The following is a 19,515-nucleotide window of genomic DNA, read 5'->3' as shown; positions in this document are numbered from 1 at the left end:
ACACGAGATGATTTCGCCATGCACAACGACAGGGAGACTCGAGTAAACCAGTCCTGCCCTTGGGTGGTCGCCAGCAATCCGGTACGCGTCGACTGTCCCACTGGTCAATATGATGAAGTATGTCTAGATGATGTTGAGCCGTGGGCGCGAGGTTCAAGAAGCGTGTGACACATCTCGAGTCGAGAATATCCAGGGGAAGAAACGGCCATTTAGGCCTTCTGTATCTGATGATGGTCCAGGCTATAGATAGATTGCTTGGGATGAACTTGGCAAATGGAAACAGTTTGCTCTTACCAGGGTACGTTGGCCTGTTGGGTCTCTGAAATGAAAGGTTTTAGGCTCGGTCGTCAACGAACTGGATGCGATGGGTCAGCTTTGCCGAATCGAGGCAACGGACAGCTCAGACGCAGAGCTCACGGGAGATTAGATTGTGAAAATGGAACTTTTGAGAACCCCCTTTGTCGTTACTCAAGGTGCAAGGGCATGGAGATAAAAGCAAGAGAAAAAGGAAAATACAAAGGCCAAGACAGGTTCAGAATAAATCACTCATAAGGCGCACACCCTGCTCGGTGATAGGCCGCTGCCTCTATATAACGGCCGACAATCACGGATGCGAGGACACGAAAAGAATTTCTGGAATGAAAAGGGTAATCGGATGGTCGAGGAGACACGGAGTTCATACACCCAGAATCAGAAAGATGCAGGTCGGCACAAGGGAAGAAAAACGCCCATTCGACGGATCTGCGTTTTCAGTCAAGCTTAGCTTGCAGATGGGACCTAAAGCATACAATGACGACTATACGGCAATTTAAAACTCTGAAGGGTTATTTGCTCCTTGCCAGGCTGTCCGATAACTGCCAAGGTATGGCAGGTTCTAGGAAGGTTAAGAGGGCAAGAAGCAGACCGACAGCAACAACTGAGCCTGAAACACTGAGCTAGACAAAGAGAGTAGCTTCTTTGTCACCATGCATGTCTACATGGATTAACAGGAGCGGAGACATTTAAGCCTGCTTATACACCGGGCTAGCAGAATCTAAGGCTCACCCATTAGGCTATTGGATACGAACGAGGATGAGCAGGACGCTGGACGTCGGGTTAAGGGATTCACTCTAGATACCGACATGCCGTGGACTAGTTAGGCTGAAATAGCCAACGCCCCTGGTCGAGCGTCGAGACAAGACAAGGTCGTACTTTGTGTGGCAGAAACTCCACTCGAATGACCGGCCAATAGCTGTGAATGGCGCTGAGCACATAGGAGCAACCGGCGAGACTTCCACGAGGTAAGAGGGGGTGACTGGTGAGAGAGGATCAGGACTACTAGCGGAAGGATGCTAGCTAGCTCATGGCTGGTGTTTGGTGGGCCGTCGCCCTGCCAGGGAGTTGCAGCCTAGCGTTCTGACTCGAGCATATGAGAACGATCCTAGTCTATAAATCCTGTAGGTCTCAAAAACGGTGTGGGACCTCGTGGTAATGTCACGAAATCAAGCTGCGAATGCCAGGCTCTAAATCTGTGACAGAGTAGTCAAGCAGTAGATACTAAATACTAGACAGTAGTATCTCACGCAGGCTAGTGTTTGTGACCTGAAAATGTACCCACCCAAAGTTCCCTTTTTTTTTATTTTCATAGACAGTCTCCCCTGATTTTCTTTGGATCGATTTCTTTTTTTTCACCCTTTCTTGCCAGAATTGTAGTCAAAAACTACCAAGGGGATACCCGAGTCCCCTTCTGCGTCAGTTCGAGGCCGTCAAAGGGCTGTCGAGCGAGCTTCTCCCGAGTTTATTCGGCTGTGTTTCTCTCAGAAATCAGAAAATACCACCTGGATAAGATGGGTAAGCCCTCCCCGACCAACGGTCGGATTTCGATTGCCTAGCTTCCGAGAAGGCTTGTGGTCCGTGTGCGTTCGTTGACTTATGAGTCGACTTGCGAGTTGACTCGTCGAGGGGAGGTTAACAGCCGTTCTCTTCAGCTTCATCAAAACCGGTCGGGATCGCCATCAGCGTGGTAGATTTGACAGGAAATCTGTATGCAAAGGTAAAAAGAAAGTAAGCAAGACCCGTTAGTTGATTAGAATCTGCCATAGCGTACATTATCCTTTTGCGATCGATAATTTCCACCCGCATCTCACTACTGTAACACTGTTGGGCTGCATGGATTCTGACTTTTGTTCTAAAGTCCTTGAGGCAATGGTGAAACAGATTTCTCGCTCTCGCAAAAGAAATCGCTGCTGCTGGTTGGCCCAGAAAAGGAAAATTGAGGTTGCTTGGCCTCCATGTCTTAGGTATAGTACAAAACTACCTGCCTTGAGGATGTGGCCTGCATCGGAGTCAACCGGAAGGAGTGGCGTTAAGTTTCTTCGAAAAGACCGAGCCAGAGTGGAAAAGCCGGAACTTCAGGCCTGGGAGATGGCCGAGTTGCTTCGTGGCTAGCTAGCCCTGCTAGGTAGAAAGATAGATGGACAGGAAGATGAGATGTGGTTGTTGATGTCGTCGTAGCGTGGGTCTGTTGGCGGGGATGATCTGAAGCCATGGTCAAACCATCCAACCATCTCCCAATTAAAGATGCTTCCAGCCCAGTCCAGTCCTCAAGTCTGCCTGCACTAAACTGCAACATCCGCTTCACCCATCCTTCTAAGCCCCGTTTTAATTTAAAACGATAGTCTCTATCCATCTATGGAGTACGTAGTAGTCTACTGCTTGCTTATCAATAATCAAGCAAACATCAAACTCGATGGAACGAATCAAGTCTCAAAGCAGATCGACTCTAGAATATTAATCAACCAACTGATCATTGTAATAACTACTGTACATAAGGTACATACAGGGCCCCAGTATTCATTTCAGGTTGTAGTCTGCATCACATAAAAATGATCGTTCCTCGCTTTTTCGGCCACGGCTCAGATTATGGTCGCCCTAATAAAACAAATCAATGGAAAAAAGGACTTCGGTCATGCTTTCAGAGTAAAAACTATATGGAACATTGCAAGAGGGAGAAACGCCTCGAGATCAGGGACAATAAGACAAGATAGAGAGAGAAAAAAAAAGTGAATTCCAACACCAGTACTTGCTTTAAGCGAAATTATCGGAACGATCAACCCAAATGTCCTCGAGTTCAGCGAAGTTCTGGAAGTGCAAAAGACGATGTTGATCGTCATAGAATCTCAACGGTGTATCAATCTTGACATAGACAGGTCGCTTTTCAACGCTGCCGAAAGAACTTCCCATGAAGCTATAGTTCCACACATTATCTTCAGGGACCAGGAAGTATCCACGAATCTTGTCGCTGAGCAACAGTTGGCATTTCTGACCCATGCTGGTCGAGAACCCTTGTGGTTGGTCAGATGTGGTGTCTTTGTTCTCAGCTCCCCACTTGTAACCCTGGGGCGTCAGCCCCCACGCTGCAAGGGAAACAGATCCAGGAGTGAAAGACACTGTCATCGTAACAGTCTTTTTGTCCCACGAGGGGTGAGCATTCATCAAGTGCGCATGCTGAGTCACATCCATAGCAGTCATGTAATGTGGCTCATTGCCGGAGATCGTGTGGATGATACCGAGAGGTTCAAGCCCGTTCAGATAGTCATGCTGTGGCAACTGTTGCGGCAACTGAACATCTCGGGTATTTCCGACCTGCGGAATCATGACGATGGTTCGAATCTCCTTCACTTGGTCGTTATCAGGAGGGGAGCTACCATAGAGATATCCAGCAACCTGCACTCGAAGATCGGCAATAGTGATGAAGCGACGAAGGATGTTCTTGGGCATGATGTAAGTGTACCCTTCCTCTGAAACTTCATCTGACGAAATGTAGATATTATTGGCCCTCGTGCGAAGATTCGATGTCGCAATTGCCCGTGTACGCCATTCGGTTTTCGAAGCAAACGACTGCTGTTCGTACTGAGAAGTGGTCGTGACGATGATTTCTTCACCACGAACATTCTGCGTCTTCGTCGTGACAGCCGTGAGCTGCTTCGCCTCCTCCTGCTGCTTTTCAATTTCCGCGGCCTGCTGCCGCTGCAGTGAAGGTGCACTAATCTCCATACCAAGGATAATGTCTCGAACTTCGCTGCTCGTCAAACTCTGCACGTTCACGTTGTTCTTCTTCCCATAATCGTTCAGAATCAAGTCACGAAGTTGCACTTCAACCTTGATCCAATCCTCGTCCGAGAGCGTAGGCCAGATGTGATGCTCTTGTGTAATCACTGTCTTGTCAGGTCTCAAGATGATCTTCGCCTTGTCGATGTTGACGTGCAGAGCTCGCAGAATAAGAATCAGTCGGGAGAAGGCGGTATACGGAGAGATGGACTTGAGCCATTCATCGTAGAGGTTGAAGAGTACCATTTGTGGTTCGGTTGCCCGCAGAATCATATCAGCCAGCTTCTCGACCTTCATGGCAGCCTGGAACGGCAACTGGAGTTCAGAGGCGCGGATGGAGATGTTGGGGAAGTCGAGCAGATGGACTTCAAGGGGATCCAGAAGACCCTTTCGAGTGACAATGAGCTGCTTCGGCTGTTCTTCCACAGGCAGAGACCGAATGAGTGCTGCAACTTCTTCGGCTGTCTTCCACTTCGCTAATTGGCCAAGACGCTTCTGTCCAGCCCAGACACTAGTGTGAATAATCTTGAGGAACAGTTGACCGGTCCGAGGGTTGAAGATGAAGATGGCACCGTTGATGGGCTTTGTGGTCAAGTTGCCTTCGAAGGTCTTGTGAATGGTGACACGGTAGACATTAGTATCGTCAATGAACAGCTGAATCTGCGGACTGAACAGTTCGGAATAATTCTGAGAGTTGAGGAACTCCTGGTTGCTTTCAGACGCATACAATTGCAGACCCTTTCGAATACGCTCTCTTAGTACATACAGGGCAGGGTTTGCCTTCATGATCTTGGCCATAGCCTGCTGGATCAGAGTCTTCAAGCCTGGGAAGTACTGTCCGTACGCCGAATAGAGGTTGTATGCAAGATCAATACCGATCATGAGACCAGTGGCGGAAGGATAGATACTCATGCTATCGGTAGTGTAGTCGAGGTACTTGGCGCGGACATATCTCTCGATATCGTGGGAATCGTAATCACCGTATCTCAACTGCACATCAAGCCAGAACTTGTTGGTAGTGGTGGGCTCGTAGACGTCTTTGGTGTCGAACAAAATGGAAGGTCTAGTCACGTTCCACTTGTTTGTTGCGAAGAGCAGGATGTCTGCGCACGAACTGTTCATCTTGTAAGACTTACGTGGGTGGATTGTCTCCTTCTGGACAGCTTCGATGCCCAACTGCTCGAGTTCCTGATCAAACACCTGGCACAAGTCCATGACAACGGATTCGTGGATTTTCTGCCACAAGTGCGCACGGAAGATCTGAATCAAGGAAATCTTCAAAGTAGGGATCTTGCCGTGCAAGAAGATACCGGTAAGATCGAGCTGCACCTGGAAACCGACATAAACGTTGGCACGGTTGATCGTGGGAGACCACCACAAGGTGAATCGACGGTTGGGAATCTGGTTCAAACCAGAACGCTGAGCATTGGTAAGCTTCTTGAACTTCATCGATTCTTCGAAACCACTGTTATGCAAGACAAGATAGTCGTGTCGCAGGTAAAGCTGATCTTTGTCGACTCGAAAACCAGCCCACTCCGTGGTCTCAGGTTCAAGGCGAATATCTTCGATCATGAAACTATGATTTACCGGCACTGCCTTCTCGGGCGACTCGAAGCCAGGACATCTGAACGCTCGATACCGACTCCGTTCCTCGGTACCAAGGGCGGCGAACTCAGCGGCGGTCATTTCAACGGTATCGTAGCGCTCTGCTGCTGAAATTTCAGGCAGCTCGTCATCCTCGTTATTTCTGGCTTTCTTTTCCCGGTGAAGAACCAGAATATGGTTTGGCGTAACCACAAGATCCTCTATACCTCCACCGATCTTGATGCGATAGAGACGGTCTTCACCATTCACAATGTTGAAAGCGCGACGAGGACCGCCGTCAGGACCAAGAAGTAAGTCTCCCTCTTTGACATCCTGGACCTCAATTTCGCTACCATCATACCGCAGCAGCCGTGTTCCCTTGGCAAGGCAAGCTCTTTCCCAAAAGAGACCTTCCCAAGAGGGGAAGGCAGTTGCCTTGAACAAGGTGTGCTCCAGAATCGTCTCAACACCACCAAGCGCTTGAATGACGTCTGTGCGGTAGGCGTTCAAGTTCCAGAGCTTACCGTCATGACGTTGGCTTGTCCACCAGAATGGATTGCTCTTCATCAGCTGGTACTGCTTGAACTCAGCTCTGAGACGGAAACCCTTATCAAAGCTGAGTGTGCTTCGATCCTTCTGGAAAAGAGTGTTGATACGAGGCAGGCCACGATCCCAGCTATCTTCCAAGTCCTCCAGGGTCAGACGGCGATTCTGTTGCTGAGCTTCCATCCGCTTCTGAGAGTATTCCATCCACACCCGCTGAGAGTCAATGAACTCGGCCTCCCAAGGAATGATGTATCGGAAGATATTAGGAATGAGAGTCTCCTCATCATGGGACATACCCGCTCGGAAGTGAGTAATACCTGTATCTGTCTGCTTCGACCATCGCTTGTCGCTGGCGGGAATCAAAATATGAGATCCAGAAATCATACCCAGACCTCCCAATTCCTTTGGTGTGTAGAAGACCGCAGGGGGGAAACGCGAGGGCATTTTGGAGTTCAGACCAATCTTAACGCGAGTCTGAATCTTGGTCTCACATTTGACGATAGTGTCCAGGAGGTTGACAGTGGAGACAGCAGCTTCACGATAATACGTGAAGAGCGCGATGAGAGCGGTGTTCCACTTGTTGGCGATCTTTGTGAAAGTGGTTGAACCTGAGGACATGAGAATTTGCCGGATTCGGTTGTTGAATTTCTGAATGTCCTCCTCCGTTACTTGCAAGAAAGCATGGGCTGTGCGTTCCTTGGTAGTGTTGTCGACCAGAGACCACACACTGTCCTTGACCGAGAACTCCTCATTCTGATTGCGAATCTTTGGCAGAATACGGACCTCAAATCCACACATGGAGAACAGCAAATTGGGGTTGTCCTTGCTGTAGACACTAGCAAAGGTATCATCCCATTCAATCGTCGTAATTGACCGTGGCAGACGGTTCTTCAAGTCCCAGAACGCAGCGCGACCGAGATTAACATCGTGTCGCATCAGACGCATACGGCAATCACGCGGCCAGCACTTCTTGTTCTTATATCCAATGACGTTCTCGAAATTAGGGTCAGGGTTCTCCGTAAGGAAGCGCTGAATAAGATCTCTCGACTCGTCTGCGCTGAATCTGAAGAACACCCAGATCTTGTCGACGTAGCGAGTGTACAAACGAATGGGGTGTCTAGTCTCTGTGGCACGGTCTCTGAACTGCAAGAAGTCGTTGGGACTCTGCGGCGGACCCGCCATCTCACTGGCTCTTTGCAATCCAAGGAGCAGCAAATCAATCATAAGACCATAATACTGGAAGACGAAACCGGAGAACTGTAGACCCCTGATCAATCCGTAGCTGTTGGTATGGTTCATATCCTTGTAGCTCAGCTGCACATTGTTCTTCGAAGTAATGTAGTCAGCCAAGTTATGATCCATGATCAAACGTAGCAAACGATTCAAGAGAGTAAGATCAATCTTCTCATAGACCTTGGATAACTCCGTTTCAATCATGACATTCGTCTCGCCGTCGGCAGTTTCCCAGACATTCGACAAATTATTGATTCCCTGGGCCCACTTGTAGGTCAGCAGTGGAGGGACTTCAGAATCGGAAGGTTTGATCCAAGCTGGGAAAAGGTGGCGCTGCTCTGCCTGATACCAAAGGTACTGGTCCAGGTAGGCGTCCGTGATCTTCTCGATCGGCTCGACATCATATACAGGGTTGATGTTGTTGTAATTGTCGTTCATATCGATGCCAACTTCCTTGAATGCTCTCTGGGTGAGCAGGAATCTCTTGATTCGCGCCAGTGTGGTTCCAGGAGAGTCGTATGCCTGTTCAATAAGAGCGAGTTCTTCTCGTTGACTCTGGTTCAGTCTACCTTTGACAGAGTAGGCCTCGCGGAGGCGTTCGAGAGCAAGAATAAGAATCTTGGTGTCATGCTTGTATGAGACACTCGGGAACGGAATGGGTGAAAACTTGCGAGACTCGAGCCAGTGCACCATGGTTGTGTAAATCGCCACCGCTTCTTCCGAAGAAACATAAGGACCATCCTTCAAGTAATTGTGCTGTCTCTCCTGCTCAGCTTTGAGCCAAAGTCGAGTCAGTCGACCAAGATTCTTCTTGGCAACAGTCTTGTCCACGGTGGCACCGCGGCGAATACGTTCACGATTGTAGTGTGCGACAGATATCCACCAATCAGCCTTGCTCTTCACATATCGCAAAATAATATTCTCGATAGGTGCTGGGAGCCCTGGCACCTTCCAGGGAATGTTACTCTTCCAGCATCGCCATGCTTCGGACAGATGTTGTAGAACTGTGTTGACTTTGTTCTGTTTGATGCCTTCAGGCATCATGTCCATCAGATCCGCCATGACAGAGGCTCGCAGTTCAAGATCGAAGTGCGACTCGACACGCTGCTTAGTGACGGTCTTGGCAACGCCCTTGCTATGACGACCCTCAAACTGACGAGAAAGCAAGTTTCCAAGCCATCTCTCAAGAAGAGGAATGATACCGCGCATGAAGAATAGCCAAACGCGCCAAGCAGGGGCCCAGAAACCACAACCAGGGCCTTTACCCACAGGGCCAGAGTTGAACCGGTAGTAGATCAAATGCTTCAGGTCCTTGCAGGAACGGATTTGATGCATCAACTTGTACTTGTAACGATACATACCGGTCAATTGTCCAACATGGTTGAAAGCGTACAGAATACCATCGGCCAGTTGAAAAGCGTCGATGTTACCCAGACGGTATTGAACTTGCGCATCGACAATTAACTTTGTAAGGCGCAGGATCTCCCGCATCAAGTGAAAAGCGTTACCGAAGCGGGACTTCTTTCGCTCTTTAGTGGTCAGTGTCTTAACTGGTTTTAAGTTGAAGTTATAGTCGAGATGAAGATAGGTCAGGTTCTTTCGGTGAATCAAGAGGTTGAGCATGTTGAAACCCTGGCGGCAAACCTGGAGACCAGCTTCAACCCAGTCGATTGTCGTCTGTTGGAAGAACTTGGTAGATTTCAGAGTCTTCAGCAGATTCTGCTTGTTCTGGGCCTTAGGCTTCTTCTTGTGCAACTCATTGAGCACATACGTCTTGAGAAGCTTCTGATACGAAACTCGGACCTTCACGGGCTGGCCCTGGGGGCAATGCTCCAGGTACCACTGCTTCACTAGTGGCACGTCCTGCGCGCGCACCATCTTCCCTGACCTCTTGTTGAACGGATGAGGAGCCCACCACAGGGCGATGGCTGAGGCAGTATCAGGTGTGTACAGTTCCTCGTCAGCGAAGAAGGGCTTCACCTCCGATGGGAGTTCAAAGAGATCGTCCTCGTTGTTTCCCGGTCCAAAAATCTCATCCTCATGACTGACTGTAATGTTCTTGGGGGCGACAGAGCGCGACGAGATGGGATTAATGACGGGGTCGAAGTAGAAAGCAGGAAGGTTAGGGTCATCGGTTCGGACGTAAACGACTTGAGGGTGAGAATACCAGGAAACTTTCACGCTTCTCGGCAGGGTGTTATACAAGAAAGGGAAAGCGACTCTATACTCCGTCCGGATGGGTGCTCGAAAGATGATGCGATCGATCGCATTGAATTCACTGAAATCCTCGTCATTGGGGTCGATGTCCTTGTACAAAGGCTCAAAGCGTGGGCCACCGGGGATGGCGACATTCAAGGCCTTTGCCGTAAAGAAACTGTTGAGATCAAACATGTGAAAGTAATTCTGGTCGACCACATCACTGAGTAACTGATGACTTAGCCGGTAGAGAGTCGCCATCTGTGGAAGCGTCAAATTCCAGCTCTTGTAGCTTGGTCCATTGACATGAGGGGTATCAAGTAGCGGCCGGTGATCGTAGAACCACTCATACACGGGGGCATCTTCGGATTCGTCGAGTTCCATCTGGACCGGCTCCAAGGGCTCAACGTCTTCGATATTCTCCGACCACGACAGGGGAGGTTCCTCGTCATCGAAAGGGGGAAAGCGCATCCGCTTGAAATGTCTGCGGTCGCTCTTCTCTCGCCGCATACACACCCACATTGTAGCCCACTGAGCATGGAAAACCGGTTCGATGACCCTGGGGGTCTCGTTCACGAGCGTAAGGCAGCCATTGACATGGTACAGCACCTTGACCTCACGAGCCGATTCCCAAGGCATGGGCATGTTCTCCAGCAGCTTCAGGACGGCGTGAGGCATGAACTTCAGCGCACCGAGATAGCTGCGCTTCTCGTTGCTGAACTTCTTCTGTGATACGTCGCCGATATCTCTGACAATCTTTCGCAAGTGCTCTGGAGGCATGTCCGCCTTCTGTGTCTCAACAAACCCGCCCTTCCTCTTCTCTCCAAACCGATTGCGCTGCGTCCGCAGCCATTCGTTCTTCTTCTGAGCAAACTTTGCGACATTCGGATCCGCTGGCGGCTGGTAACCTGGCGGCGGCGGCGCCAAAGGCATGGAAGGAGGGGCTGCTGCACCCCATCCGGGGGGAGGGGGAGGAGGCAACGAAGCCATGATGATGGCGATTAATGAATGAAAGACGCTTTCGACCTAGCCGACTCTGATAATGGAGCAAAGTCGCGTCAAACCACGTCGAGAAAAATCATCAAACTCAAGACCAAAGCACCAACAGGATATCACAAAAGTGAGGATTATCAAAATAAATTTCGCGTCAAAGGGTTGAAATGATAGCCCCGAAGAGATAAACCCAACTCCCGGACGATCCCCTTCTCAACGATGGGTGATGGAAGACGCTCTCCAGGCTCCTTCCTTGGTGATGGCAAGCTTGAACAGAGGTGGCGGCTCTCCGTGGAAAGACGCTATTCCTATTCTGGCTTAGCGCATGCTCGCCAAATTGGCGCTAGCGCGGCCTTCCAGGGCTCCGAGCGAAACCCACACAAATCCAGATGACTTTGAGAATTCTACGAGGACAACGACGACAACCGACGACGCCGCCGCCAATCTCTTGACCACCGTTTCAGAGGTTCAAGGACAATCAAAATGGCGAACAACAGATTGCAATACGTGAGTCCTTACGCTCGAGTATAACTATTTCTTGAATGAAATGCTGATTTTCCTTTTTTCTACAGCGGAGACGGAACCCGTACGTTTGAAAATTCCTCCCCGAAGTTCACATTATCATGCCCCAGCGTCGCTTTCATTATCAGCGTTGTTCGCTTCAATTCAGTGGCATATCGCATGCTATTTGGCGCGACGAGATACATCAGTTCCGAATCTGCCCGTGAAAGCACGATATTGATAGGTTTTTGTTCTACAGGTACAACACGCGGTCCAACAAGGTCCGCATCATCAAGACTCCTGGCGGCGAGCTCCGTTACCTCCACATCAAGAAGAAGGGCACTGCTCCCAAGTGCGGTGACTGTGGCATCAAGCTCCCCGGCGTGAGTGCTCCCGAGTGAAATTCTGGCTAGCAAGTGGTCTTCTGTGCGCTTTCATAGGTGTCTTCGATCGTGCTGTCAGGTCGAGAGATGACAAGCTGGGGAACGAAAAGCGCACATTTTGATCACCTCTAGCCAACCGCTGGGAAGTTGAGCAGGATCACTGATTTCAATGCTTAGATTCCCGCCCTCCGCCCCCGTGAATACTCCCAGATCTCCCGTCCCAAGAAGACCGTCAGCCGTGCCTATGGTGGTTCTCGCTGCGCCGGTTGCGTCAAGGACCGCATTGTCCGCGCTTTCCTGATTGAGGAGCAGAAGATCGTCAAGAAGGTCCTCAAGGAGTCTCAGGAGAAGGCCGCTGGCAAGCGCTAAACGGATTGCGTTTTGTTCTCGGTGTTCGTCTTTTTTAAAGTGGGAGCGAATGATATGGAAAAATTCGGCTGGGTACGGTTCTCTTAGAGATAAAAGATGAACGGACACGGCTAGCATGCGAACCTTGTATGGTCGTGGCTATCAATGAAATTTCATTCTCATCATGAGTTATCAGCTCTTCCTGTCACTGTGTTGATCTGTCCAGAGGGAACACATGAGTTATTAAGCGATGAAATAATGGTCACGCTCATCGGAGAACTATTTCACTCTATCCACATGCGTAGCTTTTCACTTCTACAGGTCGATCGCATTTGAAGGCAACGTAATTAAGGATTACTTGTTAATCATTAAGAAATCGCTTCATTCACCTTCCCACTCAAGTCATCTGCTCGGGGCTCAGATAAAGAGCTTCATGGTCATGCTTCGATAGGTAGTCATGGCAGAATTGCCAGCGCCAGCAGGGTCTTACCTACCATATTCGATGTGCTGGAGCCTGAATCATCAGGCACCAATTGCTGTTAAAAGTTTTTGGATCGGAGTGAAGCGAATACTATGCACCATGCTTACGATTTCTACCCAAAAGGAGAATGAAATTTCGTGAATAGGTCAAGAATATTGTCCAAAAAAAAAAAAAAAGAAAAAAGAAAAAAAAAAAAAAAAAAAAAAGGATAACGGAGAAAGCATAGGTGTAAGGAAATGAGGGTCGAGCACAGGAATATATTTCTGGAAGAGGGTACCTGCTTGTACATGTACTAGGACTTGACATCTACTACTCCGGGTACGACCGTGCTACATTGGCAAAACATGAAAGGGAGGACCGGGTTCTTCATGGCATGAGTAATGATATCCGTCTCGAAGAGCGCACAGATGGATGAAAGATGTCGAAGTTCCCTCTTCATGATCAATGACACAAATCTACCATCGTGATCACCATTCGACACAGTGACCATCAACCTCGTAGATTGCTCTTCTTTTATCCTTGTCAATTCTGAGAATATGGAACTATATGCGGGATGTGGTACATATACGCACATCCATGATAATACCGAACAAATCTCATTTATGTATTTGTGACAGTATCTCTTCTCATCCACGTCAAAGTACCTTCAGGTACCAAAATCGGGTGAATCCTGGTCGGATGCCTGTGCGTCCAGCATGGCATGCAGCTAGCTAGTACATAGCTGAGTGTTTAACAAGGTGTTCCGCGGTTGTGAAATCGACTGCTGTGCTGTAGATCTTGGGGGATCCGCCTGGACAGAGCAGCTCATCGATTCCGAGTGAGGGCCAATGGGGCCCCGTTAAGCATCAGTCTGAGCCATGCTTCTATCGTTGAAGAATTTATTTAGGCCGGAAGAAAAGTGCTATGGTATAATGTCCGCCATCCATAAGACATTGGACGAGGTACTCTATCAGTAGATAGATAGAGTTCTGTCTCTGAGGACTGATCGACAGAGGAATGTCACCTGTCAATTATGTAACCAGCCATCGAAAGATCACACCTGTATTCCTTTCCGGTTCAGACACATGGTGTACATTGCTGTACAGATTACACTGCTGTAGGCATCCTATGGAAGCGGTGTGGACGTCGCCCAGACCCTTCTTTTCGCTCTCCAGGTACCGGTGGTTCTCTTGAGAACCTGATCTTCGGCACGGAAACCGGTCATCGATCGGACTGGTGATGCGTGAAACCAGCCTTATCTACGTGCTGATACCCAGAGTGATCTATAATAGCATCGACATAAGCAAGTCCCCATGCAGGATGTAGAAAGAAGATGATATGCTCAAAGGATCGCGGAAAGAGCTTTGAACCCCCGATTGATCTGTACATATTAGCAACTATTGTCTGCAACTGCAAGAGGGGCCAGAACATAAGTACCCACCGAATCTAGGCCAGTTTCGAGGCTGATATGGGATGGGCTGTTTCGGCGATGAATCCCTGCTGCGACAACCCCGGGCGTTTAAGGTCAGGTCAGGTGAAAGGAAAATTCAGGCAACCCAGTCATAGTTGCGAAGGCAACGAGCTAGTCCGAAGTGGAATCATGTTCTATTCTTTGGAGCAGCATGCACCATGAGGAACACCCCATATGTCCCAGTAACAGGAACCAGAAAAAAACACTATACCCCATGATGCACAACGAAGAAAGAGACAGAGGATGATCGAGGGTCTTTACTCTGATCACCTTGAATCTTCGATCATGGCGCTCCAGCCATGATGCTAGTTAGTGGAGGCGTAGAATCCATCAAGCAAATGGAATCGATCGCCATATGAAGCCCGCCAATAGGAAGGCGGCGTTCTGATCATTATCTGTTTCCAGTTATAGGACATTGCCTAGGTTGTACCTCGGCCCCCGTCGTCAAGCACTACGTTCAAGCAGCTTAGAGTTCGGAGCCGGCCGCCATCTTGATAGAAAACGTCCTTTTGACAGTTTTCTTTGAAGCTTTGAAAGAATGAAAGTGATTCACTCATGGATGATGAATGGATCGATCCACTTTGCTGAGTTTGAGAGTGGATTTTACGTCGCAAGTTCTTGCAGGAAACAACTTTGGCTTCGAAGAAGCAGTCCAAGTCGCAAATAAGTACAGTAATTACTTGGAGAAGGAGGAGAAGGAAGAGTGTCCTCATACCTGAGACCTTGAATCACATTGTCAGACGATAATGTCCTTCATCGGCGGCCCAGGGGATCTGACGTGGATGCTCATCTCAGTCTCCTTTATCCCGCACAATCCACGCCTGAAATAAATGGACATCTTACTCCAACTATCGAATAGCAAAGCACGCGAGGGATGAATCCCTTGGAATCAAGTCCATAACCACTCACAACCCACCCTGATCACTCTGTCCGGCGCTGGCTTTGCGACGCCATTGGGCTTGGCTGCATGAACAGTGACGGATGGACATCTACGAAGTCGCCTGAGATAGTGAGAAGCTACACCTAGTTCGAATCGGATGTGACAACATATACATACATGAGACATCAAGCTCTATCCTTTGACATGTGGAGACTTTATCTATCTCTCTAGTCTCTGTCCACCTGTCAGTTAGTCATTTGTACTTTTGACCGTCCTTCTAGCATGCTTTTTAGGTATAATTTTCTGCGCTAAGATTCCAATGGTACTTGCTTAGGGTCATCTAGCGCGCAGGACTTGGTCGTCTGGTGGAACAACATGACAGCACGCCGGATCTTCATGTCGATTCAATCAGATGGAAGGAGATGACAACGCAGTCTCCTCTCATCTCCGGCATAATGAGGAATTACCCAACTGTCGAATCGACTCCGCCACACCCCTTGGGACCCTTACTTACATATCGCACATACATACATACAAACATACATACAAACCCTTGAAGATGTCACCTTAGCTCCTTCTCATCATCAACTAGATGCCTTGCGTAATCACAAGGCAGAACCACCACCAGTCTTCGACTCTACGGCTGAAAAAAAGAGCTCGAGGACGGCTGAATCTTCCGTCGAATGGATGGTTTCCTACCCCGTACTATCTGTATGTACTATGTGGGTAGGCATAATTTTGTGTTCTGACTCGTGTACTCTGTAGATGAATGATGTATAAGGAGCACGTCGGGCAGCATCCTCCATCCTCAATGACGCGAGTTCGACGACAAGCTGACATGGATGCTGAGAGTTAAGAGTGTATCAGATTTTGGAGATTTTCCTAATACGAAACAGGCATTATTGCTGCATGATTGTCAGTATCTCTATAGGGCATTATGAACCACTGTCACTATCATCATCACCGCGTCACAGTCAGCAACGACTGTCCACATGATCGACATTCCAAATGAAGAAACGAATCAGCCTAGAAACATACCTGACGGGAGAATCGTGAGTTGAGAATATGGTGGATATACAGTACCTACTAGGTAGTGTATCCATGATGTTTTTTTGAAATATCCAAAACTCTAGCAAAATTTCAAGCCCCGGTAACGTTATACCATGACATACCTCTTATCTCAATCATATATCCATCATGTCCAAGCAGGGATTTACAGTAGCTGCTATGTGGCCATAGTGTGGAGGTCTGATATCAGCCATGGATTGGTTTCTAGAGATAATGGCTCACCCATTCAGTAATGTTCCCCGAAGCTACCACCGTGGATCCACACTAGATCTACCAGAAATTTGAGAAGTTCCGTATTTCCAGTGTTTTGAAAGTAAGGTAGGTATAGATGATAGTAAAGGTACTCCTTAAGGTAACAATAGGACCGGAAATGTGACAAATAAGAGATCTTCAACGCCAGAACTTTTGCGCTCTTCCTAAGCCAGAAAAGAAAAAGAAAAAGATCAGCAAAAAAGGGAAATGTATTGACGTGAAATCATGAACAAATGATGGCTTAGACCGTCAGCTACAGTACATAGATTATGCAAGTCAGCTATCAGAGGACTGCCGCCCGTGTCTCGAATATCTGTCTGACTGCCGCCCACTCTCTTTTCTCAATAGTCAATATCTAGTCATCCCAGAAATTGTCATACACTGAGCTTGAGATCTGACGAGGGTTCCGGGCCGGTCCACCAGCCATGATTATTATTAACTGGAGGTACTGGGGGAGCGAATAGATTTCAGACCAACCTCCAAACCCGCTTTCATATGCAAGACAATACTCTGCGTTAGGCCCCGCCATGTCATAGAACAAAGGGGTACAGGGAGGGGGCCTCGGTGCAGCCAATGACGCTGCCTAAATTGTACTGTTCGGCCGACGGTCGATGCATCAGCGTGGCAGGGCCCGACACACGGGTTGGTGACACTGTCGCCACGGAAGTACCTGTGCGAAGGTATGGGAAGTAATTCCCCATCTGTGGCGGTAGCTGCTGCTGGTGCAGAGGTGCGGGATGCAGACACAGTCGTTCCCTTTGCATAGCGTCCTGCTGGCCTCCGGTCATCAACAACATCTGGCCGCGATACTTGGCTGCAATCTTGGTCGCCTTCCCCCCTTTGGCTCCAGATCGTTGACGCTGGGGGGCCGGCGGATCCGAGCCCAAAGCCCTCTTGTGATTCGCTTGCTTCCTGTATCGGGTTGTCGACTGAATGCCTTTCCTGTATGCCTCGTCCGTAAGGCGCCAGTAATTCATGGCTTTTTTGCCATTGGGGGATTCTACCCTCACGGCTTCGAAGCCCTGCAAGTTTAGTCGCATCTTAGCACGCATCTCCAACAGAGATCAAAACAAAGAAAGGGTAAAATTACGGAGGATCGGTCGGACCACATACCGCATTCATTGAGAGATTATGCCGGATACTGTTCTGCCATCCCTTTGAGCGTTGGTCTCTCCCTTTGCTTGTATTTTGCTCGAACCAGCTATAGATCTCTTGAAGAGTACGCTTCCTATCAGGAGCAGTCTTGAGAGCTTCTGCGATCAAATGAGAATACGGAAGGTCTGTGGGGCCGTTCTCATCTGAGATTGGATTCCTTTCTGCCTCATTGCGATCAATTTCTCGCTCAACTTCTGTTCTATCACGGTCGACATGCTGTGAAGAATTGGGAGACGTAGCTGACCTCGTTGCGGGATAGGGTGTGGTATGCGTATGCATCGTCTCCGACTGCTGTGGAAAAAGTTCAGCGGCGGGTGAAGGCGTAAAGTAAATCTGAGAATCAGGGCCATTGCGACCATGGCCCTCTACTCCATGGATCCAATCCGACGAGCCCCGAGTCACACGAGGGTGTCCAAACTGAACATCTGCCTGGTCCGGTCTGGCATAGGGCGCCATATTATGGGACGTCCCTTCATCACAGTATGAAAATAGATAAGAATTTCCATCTTTTGTAGCTTCCAGCGGCGACGTAGAGGCACTGAGGGGATAACTTTGAGTCGTATCAAGGGCCCATGACTCAGAAAAAGTGAACGCTGTCTCAAGGGTCTGTGGGCTGCTTGAACTTGAATTCACCCAGACTGCTGAGCAGGGATTGAAATTATGAGGATTCTCTGGAAAAGAGCCATCAGACGAGGGGGATGATGAATGCGACAGCTTCGAAGAGTAAAGATGATAAGCTCCCTGGTCAGAGTAGTTTGCGAGTAAATCGTGAGAGGGAATGGAGTGAACCATATTGTCGGCTCTTAAGACAAGCTAGTATCAATCACAGGCTGTTTTGAAACTCTACACAACCTTGTTGAACTGACATCAGAGGATAATATCCACAGAGAAGGGGTAATACTAATAGAGTTCAATAAGGTGTAAGACTGGCTCACAAGAGAGAGAAAGACCAAGCGCACTGGTGAGGGGATGGCCCTGTTAGATACAAGGAGGAGTAGACCAGAGTCTTGGAGAGTAAATGCGAAAATAGAGAGATAGAAGCCAGAAAATTCGAAGAGCCCCGGAAAATGACAGGTATTCCAGAGACAAAGAACAAAGAAAAAGAAAAAAGAGAGAAAAAGGAAACAAGAGGCGGGACCACTGAGCAAGAGAGAAGAGGGACCAGGTCATTCAAGGTCAAATATCGTGAGGTAAAAGTGTAGAGTGCCAGCTCATACCTAGAGTCAACGTCCTTCGTTCTTGTCGCCTTTTCGCTGCGGACTACCCGATAGATTCATGCACATCTGGCCCCAACAAACAAGGGGGAAAAGGTCTGAGACGTAGAGGGACTAGTTTTTCGCCATCATGTGTCTTGAGGGTGGTATACTCATAAAGTGGTGGTGCTTCAATCCATTCCTTCTACAGGAAATGCTTTCCCAGGCTGTGGAACAAGGATCCAGTATAAAGATGCAACCAATGAACTCAGGGACTATAAAGAGGCTGGATCTGGTACTACAGAGGGCTGCAATTGATCAATTAGTGAATTTTTTTACAAGCTAGGCCGACCGGGATTAGCTTAGAGCTCGCAGATAGCGGACGCCTGCAGAGAGTCTTGCTATGGGCCATACTTTGGTACATGGGAACAACCGAAAATGGAACAATGAGAGCACGAAAAAGAAAAGAAAGAGATACAGGGCACAGGTCCTTTCTGGAATTGATATTGTCACAGGGTCTTGAGAAACCCCAACTGCTTCTCTTTCAATTCATCCTGCAGATGCTCAAGCCATTCCTCTGTTCCCCGTCCAGCCGGAACCCGTCAAACGGCCTGCAGGTGGCATAGGTGTCACCGTAGCCGCCGCTTCATCACAACCCTTTCCGTTTCAATTCCGTGAAGACGATGCAAGTTGCGATAAGGTGCCCAGGATACATTGCCAGCTCCCACGTGATATCAATCAGCATCGTCCGAGGTCGAAAAAGTACTTGCGCATCTTAAACGTCGTCCGCAAAAAAGGCGGGAAAGGTTGGAAAAATAAAACACTTGAAAGGGGTAGCGGGTGAGGTGAATTTAAGCATCAAATACCGATTTCCCGCACGTGGAGCCTCTAATATGCGAGTGCTGCCGTAGAACCGGACCCAAATCCGAGTCGACATCTCCGGAAGGTAAGGTAGGTTCGTATGACACGTCTTAGCTCTTCACCTAGTAGTCACCGACCTGAGGTCTGTTCGTCTTGAGATCCAGTGATGAAGCGGACGGTTAGTATTTCCCGGCCAATCATAGGATAGGATTTCCTCTCGCGGCAGATTGCCCTGAACCGGAAGAGTACGGGATCTAACTGAAATCCAAGGTAGGTAGCTATTTGGACATCGAAAGCGAGTA

At 48.7% G+C, this 19,515-nt stretch overlaps 3 protein-coding genes across 3 annotated transcripts; 1 reads left to right on the top strand and 2 right to left on the bottom strand.

The window, feature by feature from the left end:
• Positions 1 to 3,066: 3,066 nt before the first annotated feature.
• Positions 3,067 to 10,638, bottom strand: prp8 (U4/U6-U5 snRNP complex subunit PRP8; the record flags this gene model as incomplete). Its single annotated transcript, XM_026757542.1, has 1 exon — positions 3,067 to 10,638. One exon carries the CDS (start codon positions 10,636 to 10,638, stop codon positions 3,067 to 3,069), a length of 7,572 nt encoding a protein of 2,523 aa, XP_026618900.1.
• A 486-nt stretch (positions 10,639 to 11,124) lies between these two features.
• On the top strand, positions 11,125 to 11,894 carry RPL34A (60S ribosomal protein eL34; the record flags this gene model as incomplete). The annotated part of the gene is made up of 4 exons (XM_026757416.1): positions 11,125 to 11,148; positions 11,214 to 11,227; positions 11,402 to 11,525; positions 11,703 to 11,894. 4 exons carry the CDS (start codon positions 11,125 to 11,127, stop codon positions 11,892 to 11,894), a joined length of 354 nt encoding a protein of 117 aa, XP_026618899.1.
• Positions 11,895 to 16,534: 4,640 nt separating this feature from the next.
• Positions 16,535 to 17,615, bottom strand: CDV56_103188 (forkhead box transcription factor; the record flags this gene model as incomplete). Its single annotated transcript, XM_026756807.1, has 2 exons — positions 16,535 to 17,026; positions 17,118 to 17,615. 2 exons carry the CDS (start codon positions 17,613 to 17,615, stop codon positions 16,535 to 16,537), a joined length of 990 nt encoding a protein of 329 aa, XP_026618898.1.
• Between the last annotated feature and the right edge of the window lie 1,900 nt (positions 17,616 to 19,515).

This window comes from Aspergillus thermomutatus, assembly GCF_002237265.1.
Source record: "Aspergillus thermomutatus strain HMR AF 39 chromosome Unknown NODE_2, whole genome shotgun sequence".
Lineage (NCBI taxonomy): Eukaryota > Fungi > Ascomycota > Eurotiomycetes > Eurotiales > Aspergillaceae > Aspergillus > Aspergillus thermomutatus.
This window is presented reverse-complemented; position numbering and strand designations above follow the sequence as displayed.